Genomic DNA, 16220 nt, shown 5'->3' on the forward strand with positions numbered 1-16220 from the left:
AATTTGCTTTACATGGGAAAACGTGTGATCAATAATAGTATATAAAGTGCAGGAGCAAGCAGACTTACTTTTTTAACACTTAGATCACCTGATGAAATGTAAACATGAAAAAGAAAATAACATTAGATTTATTTTGGTGTGTGTCCCAGTAATAAAGGAACTGTAGCACGCAAGTTGGGAAAGGCTGCAACTTGAAAGATTGGCCCAGGGATACACCACAATGACTTGTGGTAGAGTGGTTATCTTGTTGACCTCACAGTTCTGAGTTCGAGGGTTCAATCCCAGGTTCGGACCTTCCTGTGTGGAGTTTGCATATTTCCCCTGGGCTTGTGTGGGTTTTCTTCGGGTGCTCCAGTTTCCTCCCACGTCCCAAAAACATGCATTCTAGGCTGGTTGAACACTCTAAATTGCCCCTAGGTATGGGTGCGAGCATAAATGATTGTCTGTCTACTTGTGCTCCTGCTCCTGGCTACCGATTCAGGGTGTCCTCCACCTGGTGCCCATAGTTAGCTGGTATAGGCTCCAGCACCCCCCACAACCTTTGTGAAGATAAGTGGTTCGGAAAATGAATGAGTAAACCACAATTGTGCTTTTCACTGGTCCTGCCGTCTGCCCATCAGGTATGGTGGCCTGTGGACGCCGTGTAAACAGTGGGCTAGTTGGAAGCGACTTTTGGGTAGCTGCTTGGTTGGTCCTTTTTGTTGGGATAGCATTAAAAAAAATGAAAACGGAAGCAAATACTGTGGAATCACAAGATTATTTAATGCTCATGCAAATAAAATTGTGTATTATATTGACCATTTTGAATATCTTGAATTCCCGCATTAAGTAAAATCCCACACTAGATCAAATGAATCACACAAGCACGATATATGGCACTATTCAAAGTGGTGCATGACCTCAAGTTACTAAGTGGATCCGCAGCATTATACAACTTGTCTCCTTTCAAGTGGTATTCATAGTTTTCCATGAAGTGTCTAAGAAGGGTTTAGAAGGTTTGGTTTTACGTAAAATGAAATGTTTCCATGTAATATGAGAGAAAGTAGTTTAGCCCGGGCCCATCATTTCCTTACAAATGGATTAGAGAAAGCAGACAAGTAGTCTGTGATACAAGATATATTTTCGACTTTCTTGATGTTGTAGTCCAAAATCATTTTGGAAAAAATGACTAAAAATACTCACAGATGTTTTGGAGCACTTACAATACAGTGCAAATGACAACATACTGAGAATCCGTACACTACTGATTCCTACAAAAACATAACACAAACTAATATTCATAACCTTAATTCATCTTCCATGCTGCTTATCCTCACAGGGCTCAGGGGTGTTGGAGCCCATCCATCTGGGTAACTATGGGCCGTAAGCAGGGTACATCCTGATTTGGTTGCCAGCCAGCTATTTTTCTTCTAAAGATAAAATTAACATTCATAGTAAACTAAATTACCTTTTTGGAGCACTTAACATAAGCAAATGTTGACCAAATTTGGCAGATCAATAGATAGAATGAAAATGTAAAAATGGTGGTGGTTTTGAGAAAAGCAAATATTTCCTCAAGACCACCGTTTCTTTCCTCAAAAGCACTTTCCTAGAATTTGAAAGCAAATTGAAGATGTTTCTCAACTCTCTTATCACTTTGACATGAAATGTGGCTGTGCTGTATTTTCTTTCCGGAGAGTTCTATTTACTTTCCCTTTACACCATCTCTACTGTGTTCAACCCTCTGAAGACAATGCCCTCTTCTCTTCTACCTCCACCCTGCTTACTGTGCCCATATTTTGAGGTTTTTCCATTCTACCACTCAACACATTGCCTGAATCAGCCTGTTTTTACACAGCCAGTTCTAGCCCACACTTCATTCCACCACAACCCACTGAAATCAGCACAGTCTGCCAAACAGCAGCACATACTCCCAGTTAAAGAGAGAGTGTTTTGAGTCATAATGCCCACAGCTGAATTAGCTTGATCGGGCTTTCATCGTGTCAACTAGAACACTGACTGAGTGTAAAAAAAAAAAATATATATATATATATATATATATATATATATATATATATATATATATATATATATATATATATATATATATATATATATATATATAAAACACTCTTTCCTGAAGGTGAAGAAAACAAGAACCTGAGTGTGAAATATCAAATTTGGACATCAACACTGGATGACTGTGTGATGTCAAAACTTTAGGAGTCAAGACAAGGGGTGTGAATTTCCAATTTTTCATTTCAGGCTTACATAACAGCGAAAGCAGCCCACCACAGCTGCGAAGGTATTATTCCATTACAGGAAGGAAGTGCAAAAGAAATCAGAGCCACAGCTCTGATGAACCCAGATGGTTATTAGATGAGTTCCAGCCCAATGATTTATGAGATTTGCCCAATAAAAATGTCTTCGCCTTACCACTGACTTTTTGAATGGCAGGGAAAACTAAAGCATCATAATCCCAACTATACAGTTTGTACAATGTTGGTAAATGATGCAGTGTATTCAAAGCCACACTTCAGTGAACCACAATATATGAGACTACTAGCGTTCAGATAAAAGGACATAAAAAGACCAGACAGAGTATGGCTGTTTCTTTAATGACCTAACATTCCCAATGAAATACTCAGAAACTTATATTCCTTAATTCAATGTTTTTTTAAATTCCAGGTTTCAAAACTATCATTATCAACATGTGGTAAAATACTATATATATATATATATATATATATATATATATATATATATATATATATATATATATATATATATATAAAATCATGTCACTTTTGTTTCAACGATGACATTGTTTCGATTTTCATTGGCCCACACAGAGATCCTCAAGGGATGAAATTCAGCATGGGACGATGTCTATAGGTTGTGGTGTGGTGTGTCGGAATTACATGAACACATTTTCATGAGACAGTCATCTCCAAAAATATTGGAATTCATTTATCTATTTTTAACAAGTCTGATTGGGTAGATTTATTAACAGGAGTTTTGGAGGGTTGTGAATGAATCCTTTTGTTAGTCATTCTTACTGCACACCTGTAATCTAACACTGTGTGTGGGTCTGAGTCAAGTGGGATTACGACATTGAAACCCATCATCTCCAAGGTTATGCTTCAAAGGTGGCAGCTTTGACTCATGCCTTTCATTTAGTTGGTTGGAAAAAGACTGTAGTCTTTTTGTTGCTATAAACTAAACTTACCAAATACTAAATATTTGCAGGCTGCATAATCTCGCTATTTTATATCACAAAACAGGTATTTCAGAGCTCACCGTCCCTCGTGTGTCTCGACCTTAAGGCTACGTTCCTACCGCATTGTGTGATGCCTAATTTTAGATTTTTTCGTTAATTCCGATATTTTTATGTAGCCATTCACGTTGCACAGACATATATCGCACTCAAAGTGTAAAAGGAATGCATCCATAACGACTTGCGGATAAACATACATATTATATTACATTATAATCATTATTGCGTTTTATGATAAGTGTTTAAAGCGTTTAGTCCTGAGGCTACACTCACGGTAATATTTGTTCTTTACGCTAAGCCTGGCTATGAGCTGCACCCACCAAATTTTAGAAGAACACTGTGTATGTTCATATACATAAAAATGGCACTTGACTGTGATCTGATGTTGTCCATATTGTTATGTGGAATATTTACACCAAAAGACATGCAGCTTCTGCCTGGAAAAAATCTGTTATTTGAGTTATTTATTTCAGGTAGTTGCATTTTTAAGACACGTGCAGTTCAGCAGTTCTCAACAGTAACAAAACAATCAAAAACCATAAATTCCAAGTAGGGAGGGAGATTAACAGTTTCTAGATAGCAAATCCAGTTGAAAATTGGCAGTTCAAAGAAAATGGTGCAAGGGTATTATGCTTGGGCCTAAATATACAGTAACTAAGCACTGAGTTTAACCTGCTTCTGTATAGCATGGGGACTGAATGACCCTGTTTGGAGGTTCCCAATATAAATGGTTCAGCCCTGACTTCTTTATACCTTTATTTAACCTGCTGTCACAGTTCCAGTGTTGACCCACAAAATGACCAACCATCTGAATCCACAAGGTGAAGTGTTTGATGTCACTAAACCAGGGAGCCCCTGGAACAGCCTGAGTTTCTTTTGAGTGTTTTTTTAAATTTGTGCATTTTTTGGATGGGACACAATAGTCCCACTGACTAGATTTTTCTAACTGAAGGCAACAATCATTTGTCGTTCAACATCCATAGCATACCGTAATTACTCGAATATAACACGCACTCGAAAATAACACGCAGGTAATTTTGGGCCAAAAAAATCGGGAAAAACGCAGTACTCGAATATAGTGCGCACCTAAAATTTCCCGCTGACGAAAATCAGAAATCGTACCTTTTTTTCTTCGTTTCACGATTGTTTTGTTCAAAAAAATTTATTCATTAGAATCCTTCAAATGAAGAGTTCCTCTCTCTCTTTGTCTGTCCTCTCATACATCTCTTCGTTGAGAATCCTATCAACGTCCACGCTTCCTTCATCCACTTCCTCTTCCTCCCACAACACATCATCCGATTGGCTTTACGAGATGACGTAAAATCCGTGCGTCGGCTTCACGAGATGACGTAAAATCCGTGCGTCGGCTCTACGAGATGACGTAAAATCCGTGCGTCAAAGTGAGTTTGACAATGCTTTTTTCGATCGAAAATTTGTAATTTATTTTATTCAATTCAATTTCAATTCAATTTATTTGGCAAGAAAAAGCACCAGGCTAAGGGCCATGTAACAAGACACAAAAAAAAAAAAAAATAAAAAAAAAAAAAATAGTTTTTGATTATAACACGCACCCCCAACTATTGGAATTAATTATATAGCAAAAATCTGCGTGTTATATTCGAGTAATTACGGTAATTGTTTTGATGAGGTAAAAAGTGGAAAAAAAGATTTACCACCAGACGCTGTCTTGGGTCTGAGCCAACACACCTATAAAAGTAAGCATGTCTGCTAATCCTCTGATATGTGAATGTATGTCTTTATCCTTCCACCTCTGCCCCATTAAAAGATCACTGAATCCACCATGTTTTCACACTTAATAGCGCTTGACCTTTAACCTTCTGTACAGAGCTGATGTTGGAGTGTTTAGACTCCATGAGGCAGATTAACAGGTAAAGTCAAGCACAAAAAGAAAAGGCTGCAGTTTCTGCACAAAAAGCCTTTATATCTGAGTTCCACTGATTAGAGACTGAATCTGAGTAGTGCTGGTGGTCCTACTTACGAAGGGGACATGCATGCTGCACATCCATAGAGGGATTGTTGTCTTGGTCATGCGCACTTTCAAACAGCAGATAAAGTAGATTTGGATTTACTAATTTACACTGCAAAATGAACTGTAAATAAATGTCATTTAAATGGATATTTCAATGGACATCAATTATGGTTGTGTTTTGACATTCACATGACATATGAAACAAGATGCATGCATCTGCAAAGACAACATAATCATAAGTGATCAAAGTTACACCCGTTCAATTTCAAGGAGTATAAACGTTTTCTTTTCTACAGTGATATTTCATGAACTCAATGAACTTGAATGAAATAAATTATTGTAACTAAGGGCACACCATGATCTCTGTTGCAGATCTCTTAACAGTAAACCCTGAACTGATTTTAGGAGTTTACTGCGGTTTGCCGTTATCTAAGCTGCCCAACCATGTGTTGGCTAAAATTACAACCACAACTTCCAAATATGAATCAATGTAGCAGATCCGCTTGTGTGCTCCTATTTTGGCATTTATACATAGTGATTAAAGGGCCACAGAGTGAATTTTTTTAGCGAGAAGTCGTTTTACAATTAAAAATAGAAATGGTCTTTTACTGGCACCCCCACTATTTGTAGGAATCGAGACTAAAACCCACTGGAAATAGCTTTTATATTGACAGCGTTGAAGACAGCTTTCATTGGACGATAACGTAATCTCAGTGCACTGCGGGCGCACCATATGATTCAGGGCAATGTGACCTTAGAGCAGGGTTAGGCAAACTATTCCACAAAGGGCCTCAGTGGGTGCGGGCTTTCATTCCAACCTATCAAGAGGACACCTTTTCACCAATCTGGTGTCCTACAAATGCAATCAGTCGATTGCAGTCAGCTGCTTCTTGTTTTCTGCAGAAATCTCATTGGTCAAAGTGTCTGAGCTGGATCGGTTAAAACAAAAACCTGCACCCACAGCGCCACTTGAGAACCGGTTTGCCAAGACCTGCCTTAGAGTATTAGTAGTGTAATGTCACTTAAGAACCCAACAAGGACCAGTCCTTCTTTTGGGGTCCCATCTTTTTTTCTCTAGATATTTTTTCTTCTTTTTTAAAGATTTTGGGTTACATCAGTTGCCAAGTCTCTGCTATGTGTGTGTGTGTGTGTGTGTGTGTGTGTGTGTGTGTGTGTGTGTGTGTGTGTGTGTATGTATGTTACCTTGGTCTTCTAAATATCAGGCCATATTGCTGGCAAGCAAGGCCAACAGTGGGGGTGTAAATGATGGGCATGAATCTCTCGATGTCTGACATGATCACACGATAGAAAAGCTTTTCACTTTGTTCCTGGAGCCCCATCAAAAACACATACCTGGAAATGACAGGGCACATGTTAATATTTAACCTCTTGCAGACTTATTTTCACTCAACAAAGGAGGGCCTAGATATTGAAGTTTTATTTAAGTCAGATGTAACATTCAATCACATAACAGACGAGCAGCGGAGCCGCAAAGAGACTCTCGCGAGAGAATACAGTATATGAAAGACAACTCGTAAAAAGTGATTTCATTCGGCAAACCGGATGAAAGGTATCAGCTGTGCATACAAATGACTACTTGTATCTTAAAAAAAAACCTGTGCAAACTTTTTATTTTTTGAGTTTCTTGACAGGGAAATAAAAGTTGAATATGGCCCAAATTAGGTGCAAAATGGTTATTTCTAATCAGAACAGCTCCCACAAGTTCTCAAGCACAAGGTGGCTCTTGTTTAGGGGATGAAAAGATTCCAGACCTTCTCCGCTATTCTCTAGGCTGCAGCAGCTGCGTAATGAATGATGGTGATGGCTCAACTTGAGAAATGTTGGAAAACCACATTAGTTTCTGCCACAAGTAATACCTCTTATTTCTCATCTCATCTCACTTTCTAAACTGCTTTATCCTCATTAGGGTTGCGGGGGGTGCTGGAGCCAATCCCAGCTGTCTCCAGGCCAGAGGCGGGGGACACCCTGAATCGGTGGCCAGCCAATTGCAGGGCGCAAGGAGATGGACAACCATGCACACTCACACCCATACCTAGGGGCAATTTAGAGTGTCCAATCAGCCTATCATGCATGTTTTTGGAATGTGGGAGGAAACCAGAGTACCCGAAGGAAACCCACACAAGCCCGGGGAGAACATGCAAACTCCACACAGATGGACATGACCTGGATTTGAACCCAGGACCCCAGAGCTGTGAGGCCGACGTGCCAACCACTTGCTCCACTGGGCCGCAACTCTTATTTGAACTTAAGATCATTTGTATACAGTTAGCAGTTGACATTGACTGTAATAGACTAAGACCTGACACCTATCCAGGTATTTTAGTCCACTAGGGAATCAAAGACTTACATTCTGTAAGGGCAGGTGAAAAATGGACATCCACCCATCCAATCATCATCCATCCATTTTCATTCTAGTAGGTCAAGATTAGCCTGGCACTCAGCCCAGCTGACCACAGGTGAGGTACACCATAAGGTCCATGCATTTATACGCTGCTTTAAGGGTTTACATTTGTGGGGAGCTGAATCCTATACTAACGCACAGCTTTGCCTGTAAACTAGGGTGTTACCAGCTCCGTCTGTTTTAGATTAAAGGCCAACTTAATGTTAAAGTGGCCCACATCCAATCTTGACAATATTGAATACATTTATATTATATTGCTCATACTGCCAGGAAAAGTCACGTTTGAGCAAAATTGATACATTTTTAAGCATCCCACTGAGGCATACTAAAACAGATTGGTGCATACTCATTTTGAGCATTCATTTTATTTAGCTGTATCTTTGTTCTCGTTTTCCTGGCCAGCCAAGAGCTGTGTTTAATCATGCATGGTCAAGTTTATTATTCTGCTATTGGTTTCTAATCAGACCTTTGAAAATAGCCCTTGCCGTGGTATTCATACTAATTTCCTCTTTGTGAAAGTCAGACCAGTTACAAAGTCCTAACTCCTGAGATGTGTTGAATAACGAGACATTATAATTCTTAGTGCTGTTGTGATCATACCATCAAAGCAAGATCAAAACTCAAGATATGGATGCAGACTAAATCATGAATAAGCCATAAAAGAAACACAATAGCCTTTAATGTATGGTAGTAAAGGCCATTATACACTTGGTCCATGGATTTGAGGATAAAGGGCATGAGAACCAAAATAAAGATTCATTAAGCATGTTGTGTCGTTGACACTATGGTATTGATAGGTAGATAAAGTGCATTGTTAATATCTCTTTTAGTATTTCAAAAGAAAATCGCTTATCTATGATTATGAAAATAACGGACCATGCAATGGTTGACTAATCGAAGGGGGCCTGGAGACTGACGCAAGTTGACAAGCAGATGATATCAAGCACTTGGCTCATTATTCAAAGGAGTGAACCAGGCTCTAGTTCAACTTGCGGTCTCTTATAGTAACAAACAACTCCATTTTTTTGTGTGTGTACACATTGCTGAGGAATGAAGCATGCAAAATACAGCTGATGCTGAATATTATAGTTCCCCGTGGGAGTAAAAGGGAGGACACATGAAATTTAGGGCATGGGGTCTGTTTAAAGAAATATTTGATGTCCACTATGAAACTACACAGATATAGATTTTGCACAGAGCCAGCAGAATCCTCTGGGAAGTCTATCGAAATTCCAGCTACACAATAAGAACGCGCTCAATGAGTGTGACTATCCACTATGGAGTAATCAATCTGTTTTTAAAACTTACCTGTCCAGGTCATCTTTCTTCATTTCATAGTTCTTAAGTACTCTGAGCAGCTGAACTTCCTGAGTAATAAAACAAGGTGGAAGCAGGCCGTGAATCCCCAGCTGCTTACGTTCCTCCAGGGAGAAGGCCATGCCCTGCATATACAAACACACAAAAACACCCACATTTTAACCACCATTAATGTCAGGGCAAGGCATGTAGAATAGTATAAATCCAAAAAATAAATTGAGTGGAAAAGTCAGTACAGAGAAGCTGCGTGACTCGCAGCTGAAAAGTGGCAAAATAACTGAGATGTTTAACACAAAAATCTTTATAGCATCAGCAACAGCGAGTATGTCGACAGGCACCATATTTTGTTTATTAGGAGGGAAAGGGGAGAAAAATGTCAATCGGAAATCTAGCGATGTAACAGGGACAGAGCGATAAGGTTCGATTCACTGACATCCAGGTAGTCGAAACGTTATCCACGGCTCATGTTTCAGCACTCCAAGTGCGTAAAGATAACTTTAATGCAATACGGAATAATTGCACTTGTGCTTAAACCATGAGTACATGTGCTAGTGTGTGCTTTTAATATTATTACATGTATATCTATATATGTCTGTAGTTCATTTGTATCCAGCGTGTAAGTTGAAAAAAAATCACACAATTTCTTACTTACACATCTATAGTTCATAGGTATTGCTCCTTTCATAACCAAGAGACCAATAATTAAACATATAGTGGTTATATTGGGCAAATATGCTGACACAGCAGTCGGATGTGGGTGAGGATTGCGTCACAATGGTTGGTGATGCATTGATGAATTTTACCTCCCAGTAGCAAAAAGATTTTCTTCCGTGAGGAATCACAAGAACCAAGATGGCTCAGTCAACCTACCAGGCCACAGACCTCCAAGACCACCACTGCTACATGTCCAAGTATGCCTCACACCATTTTACACAGGAACACCCCAAGGTCAAACAAACAGTGGCTCCCAAAAGCACTCACCCTTTAACCACTCAGTCGCCATCTGGGCATCATGATTCCGATTGGTGAGTTTATAGAACCAATGGAAAAACACACTATCAACTGTCGCTACAGAATGTAGCCAGCAAGTTGGTTTAAATTCAATTTAGAATGCTTGGAAAGTCAGATCGTATGGTCGTCGTGCCAACCGTCTTAACTTTTGTGGAAAATATCTTTGTCAGTGTGAGATTTCTTTTCATTTTGAACATACGTAAAGAGGGCGGCCTGGCGGCTGAGTAGTTAGCGCATGGGTGTCACACGGTCCTAAAAGGGCCGCAGTGGGTGCAGGTTTTCATTCCAACTCAACAAGAGGATACCTTTTGCAAGTGTAATCAGTTAATTAAAGTCCGGTGCTACTTATTTTAGAAGACACCTGATTGGTTAAAATGTCGGCACTGGATATGGTTGGAACAAAGACCAGGACCCACTGCGGCCCTCGGCGGAATCGGTTTGACACATGTGAGTTAGCGCGTTGGCCTCACAGTGGGAGACCCGGATTTAAATCCAGGTTGGTCCACCTGTATGGAGTTTCCATGTTCTCCCCGGGCCTACGTGGGTTTTCTCCAGGTACTCCGGTTTCCTCCCACATTCCAAAGACATGCATGGTAGACTGATTTTTTTGTTCTCTTATAGTGCCCTGTATTAGTTTACCATCTGTTCGGCACCACACGTGGCATACCAGCAAAATAACAAAATCGCTTTGTCAGTTGCAAGTAGAACTGGACTCTGACAAATCCAAATTATACAGATTCACCCACATGATGTGGCAAAGTGAGTGATTCAGTATTTGTCAGAACTCTTCGGTCTTTTTGGAGATGGGAAGAAGACGCGATTTAAAGACAGTAACGTTAAAGGACATTTTGAGTGAGAAGTGGAGTTCGTCATTCATTTTCAATTGTTGAAGTCCATTGACATTTAAACAAACAAATCCCACTTTTCCAGTAAAATAAAACGCTCCCATTTTGTGAGTTCTACCTGCCCAACTAAGGAAGGGAGTGTATACCAACAGACTGAACATTTCATTCATGTAAGTGAGCGACAATATATATATATATATATATATATATATATATATATATATATATATATATATATATATATAGATTTTCTTTCTGGGAGACTGTATTTATTCATAAGTCATCTGAGATTTACATTTCAAGAGTAGTTATTTCATGATGTACAAAGTGGCATGAATGCTAATTAGAGATGCAGACTAACCGCTACATTACACCATCAAACAGCCAAAGCTCAACATGAACATAACCTCCACCCAGAAATTCTGGATAAAAGAAACATTGATTGTCCAGCCTTACTCCTCCTAAAGGAGACAACAACTGCGGATTTTGAAAGACACATTGCGCTAGAGTACTAGATCAAGACCAAAAGTTTTAAAAAAAATCATTTCTCCCAGCATCAGAATCAGAAAGAATTAGCTGACTGATCAATCTATGAACCACGACTTTTTTTATAGAAGGAAAGATTTGCACTGGGTATTTATGAATGTCCTGTTTTGTTGGGGTTTGGTTGGTTGGGTGTCCTGTCCACGTGATTGTTCATGAGTGTCACCTGCTTTCAGTGGCGGGCCGTCAGGGCCTTCAAGGCCTTCTCTGCTGGCCTAAGAAATATCCGAATCATATTATATTTTGTCCTTCAATACTTATTATTCCAAATGGTCTGTTAGCTTCCTTTCATTGCTTTTCCCCCTGGTTGCACTGCTTCCAGATGTGTGTTTTCATATTGAAGCATTTAACCAATCACATTTCAGCCATTATTTGTTGCCAGATCAGATCTGCCTCAAAGCCTTCACAATCAGTTCTTGCAGGCTCTGCTGCATTAAACTAGACTGTTGCTTTTAACCAATCAGATTTCGAGTTGGCAACCCCACAATGATTTTTCATAGGCGTTAGCATTTTGCTGGCTGGGACATGTCATTGCTTTCACAAACTATGATTGGCTAGTAGGCGGGCCAAAGCAGTACCCGAGGCAGCCGAGATCGCAAACTCCACCCACTATGGCCGACAGAAGCAAAAACAAATTGATTCGGTTTGCTCACAAAGCTATTTTCCAGACAGACTTTTCCAGAAAAAAATGGACATCATTAAGAAAGGGCGGTCAACTCCGAAGCTAGCAAGCCTGTTACAGCCGGGAAAATGGTGTGTGGGGCACTTTCAGCGCGCTAACTTAGCTCCACAAGCAAATAGTATATTGTTGTGTTGAGTTAATGCTATTTTCAAAACAGACTATGCCGGAAATATGACAGGACAGGCTCGACTTTCATCATTAGCTTCGATGGCGATAGGAAAGAAGGAAGAAAGAAAGGAGGATGGATATTGTGTAAAAAGGATTTTTGGTGAGTAAAATATGGCTATAGTCCCAAATAATATTTCAATTGTGGGCGAAGTTCTGGTATCTGAAAAGCTCCAGTGTTTGTATTTAAGCTCCAGTGTTTGTATTTAATCACAAAATGCTGCTAGGAAGTGGATTTTACCCCAGTTTAATTTTTGGCGTTTCACCATTGACGTCCATCGCTGTCTTTTCCCGGGAAAAATCACCCCCCTGGCCTGGTTGTAATGTCTCAAAAGCTCCAGTATTTGTATTCAATCAATAAATGATGCTAGGAAGTGGATTTTACCTAATTTTAGTGCATTTTTTGTCATTTCACGTATGGACGTATCGACGTTCGTCGCTGTCTTTTTACCGGGGAAATGATACTCCGGGCCCGGTTCTGATGTCTAAAAAGCTCCAGTATTTGTATTTAATCAATAAATGCTGTTTTCGGCTGGATTTTACCCCATTTTCGGGCAATGTTTGCCCGTACGCCATTGACGTTCATCGCTGTCTTTTCCCGGGAAAATCACCCCCTGGCCTGGTTTTAATGCCTGAAAAGCTCCAGTATTTGTATTTAATCATGAAATGCTGCTAGGAAGTGGATTTTACCCCATTTTTGTGCATTAATTTATTGATTATTTTTTATGTGTTTTATGGCCATAAAATAGTTTCTGAGGGTTGGATTGATACGTTGAAGGCGCTACCAGAAAATGCACCGCCCGCCACTGCCTGCTTTATCTTTTCAGGGTCTGTGGGTCCTGGTTTGACCGAGGTGTTCGCGATTTTTATCAACGCCTGTCTTTGTATTTAAACCCCGTGCTTGGTCTGTCGGCCGTGCGATTATTTTCTGTCCGTTGTTATGTTGCCTTTTGTAGGTGTGCATCTCCCCGTCTGCTTGCTTCCTCGTTCAGTTAGTTTCTTTGTTATTTTATATTATGCCTGGGTAGGTTTTCTCCAGGTACTCCTTCTACATACACAAAATATGCTTGGTAAATTGATTGACCTTTAAAAATGGATTCTAGAATTGAAATTGAGGGTGAATGTTTGTTCGTGTATATGTTCCCTGCGATTATCTGGCAACCAGTTCAGGATGTACCCTGCTTTCTGCCTATAGACATCTGGATCGACTTCAGCACCCCCACAACCTTTGTGAAGAGAAGTGGTACTATAGTGAATCATAGTGTTGAACTATTGGTTCAAAATCCAGATGAAGTAGATCATAATAATAATTAACTAAAAAGAAGTACAAAAACGTTAATATTAACTAGCTAAATACCCCACAAAAATCCTAAAAACTGATTAAAGAATGTTTTTCTGGTCTGAAAAACAGCATGGGGCACGTTTATCTCATTGCATCATTAAATAAAAATATATTTTTATAATAACAAGAGCAAGGTATTGCTTTTGGACATGAGTATGAGTTCGTAAACACAAAGGTCGCTGAAATGTTTTATAATGCAGTCTGTACTTAAGAAACATCAAATTCGCAGATCCAGAGTTGAACAATTATCATAAAAGGTTTTGCATTTTTTCACAGAGCCAGATGTTCACATAAAATGTTTTCCCAAAAAACACTTCACATAGGACTTGCTTGCTTCATTTGAGACATTAACTGGCCCACAATGCAATTCTTGCAGAGCTCATTGCTATCTCTGAACATGCAGATCATGTGGGAATGTTACAAGCAAATGATAAATTAAAAAAGGCAATTGTGGACTATGATGTCCACATTGAAGATGACAGGGGCCTTCATCTTGGAGTTTGCAAAACCCACAGACCCTGAGCAATACTTACTCTTTGACTTACAGCACCCACTGGAACATAAACTGGGCGTTATCAGAGCTCTACAACACTGAGCTGGTAATGTGCCAACCAGCCCACAGGGCAAAATGAAAGAGCATAAACACATGAGGGAGGTCCTCAAAACATGTGGCTACAACAGATGGTCACTTCTGAAAAGTGGATCTAAATCCAGTAGAGAGAGGTGGGTGAGAAAGAAAAAAGTGCCAGATGCAACAATGTTCTCACGATGTACATATTGGGTCTTTCTGTGTGAAAGAATTTCCAACCAATTTAACAGTCCATTTCAAAGATGGTAACACTTTGATATATAGGCTGGTCGGTACAATCTAAAACCCAAACAATCCATCTGACGGAATATAATCTAGTGCATGGGTGGCCAAATCCGGTCTGTTTTCCATATCTCCCTCCACCAACGCACCTGAATCAAATAATCTGGATCAGTATCAAGCTTCTGGACAGCTTCCTGATGAGTTGATCATTTGATGTGATTGGTGTGCTAGAGGAGGAGGAGATATGGAAAACAGACTGGATGGGGGCTTACTAAGTGGTGTGCCGTCAGGGCCTTCACGGTCTTAACTCCGCTGGCCTAAGAAATATCTGAATCACAGACTGATGTTAATTGTATTTTGTCCAGGAGTACTTATTAAATAATTCGAAATTGTCTGTTACCTTCCTTACATTGCTTTTCCCCCTGGTTGCACTGCTTCCAGATGTGTGTTTTCATATTGAAGCATTTAACCAATCACATTTCAGCCATTAAGGGTTGCTAGGGTCAGAAATCTGCCTCAAGGCCTTCACAATCAGTTCTGCAGGCTCTGCTGCATTAAACAAGCGTCGATAAGACTGTTGCTTTAACCAATCAGATTTCGAGTTAGCAACACCACAATGCCTTCTCGCAGGCGTAGCGATACGTCATTGCCTTCTCGCAGGCGTAGGGATACGTCATCGCTTTCACCAACTATGATTGGCTAGTGAAAGAGTGGGCTAGCCAGAGCTACCAAACTGTATCTGGAGCGAACTGCACAAGCAAATTTATTCTTGTGTTGAAGTAAAGCCATTTTCAAGACGGACTTTTCAAGAAAAAAAGGCTGGACATCATTAAGAAAGGTCGTACAACTCCAAAGCAAGCAAGCCTGTCACAACCGGGAACAAACATTTTCAGCACTAAATTTAATAAAAACGTATGACAGAAATACGACAGGACAGGCTCGACTTTCAGCATTAGCTTCGATGGCGATAGAAAAGAAGGAAGAAAGAAAGGAGGATGGATATTGTGTACAGTTAAAAAGGATTTTTGGTGAGTAAAATATGGCTATATTCCTAAATAATATTTTAATTGTATGAGGTTATTATTAATTATTTTTTATGTGTCGCAGTTGTAGCTGCAGTAGAGGTTTTATAGCCATAAAATAGTTTTTGCTGAAGGCCTGGTGAAATTGAATGATACCAATCATAGTAAGGGCTTGGCCCTAAACTTATATCCTGAAAAGTTGTATTTCCACAGGGAAAAAAAGAAAATGTGCTGGCAAAAACTTTATGAAAAGCTTTGTGAAAAAGGATCAACTGAGAGGCCAAGTTGGATGTGTGAAACCAATGATGCCAGGTAAGACTTTTCTCTCTAACTTCAGCTTTGCAAAAAGCTTTTTCCCTGCAGTGTACTGCTAATCATTTTATTTTTTAGATACTCAGTCTAAAAAAAGTATTTCCCTTTAAAATATATTCTCGCTTCCTACTTGAATCTTAGTTCTTTAAACTTTAGTGTTTTACAACTGTATACCAAAAAGAGTGAATACAAATCAAAGCCTAAAGATTCCTCTACCACAACACCCCACAAGCATCCACTTGCCAGCATGACAACATTTGGAAGTGTTGCCATAACAGCATTTATGTAAACAGCGAGAGATTTCGTCAGCATGAATGCCTTACGATCACCCCCTTATGCCCATACACACTGACCTGAGATTGCAGCGTGACCTCCAAGTGTCATCTAGGGAAAGTAGCCTATTAGTAGACTATTGGAGTCACTTTCTAATGTCAGATGATCGCTGCTCTTGGAATAGAACATGTTTTTATTTTGGGACCCACCCCTCCATGCAAATTCACTT

The 16220-nt window shown here is 39.7% G+C and overlaps 1 protein-coding gene across 1 annotated transcript in view; it reads right to left on the minus strand.

The window, feature by feature from the left end:
• The window catches only part of me1 (malic enzyme 1, NADP(+)-dependent, cytosolic), a 61250-nt gene that overhangs the window by 25460 nt on the left and 19570 nt on the right, over nucleotides 1-16220 (minus strand). Inside the window, exons 3-4 of the mRNA XM_077598559.1 lie at nucleotides 8977-9110; nucleotides 6450-6599 (exon numbers count right to left, since the gene is read on the minus strand). Coding sequence (XP_077454685.1) covers nucleotides 6450-6599; nucleotides 8977-9110 — 284 coding nt within the window. The remainder of the gene's footprint in view (nucleotides 1-6449; nucleotides 6600-8976; nucleotides 9111-16220) is intronic.

This window comes from Stigmatopora argus, chromosome 4 (genome assembly GCF_051989625.1).
Source record: "Stigmatopora argus isolate UIUO_Sarg chromosome 4, RoL_Sarg_1.0, whole genome shotgun sequence".
NCBI lineage: Eukaryota > Metazoa > Chordata > Actinopteri > Syngnathiformes > Syngnathidae > Stigmatopora > Stigmatopora argus.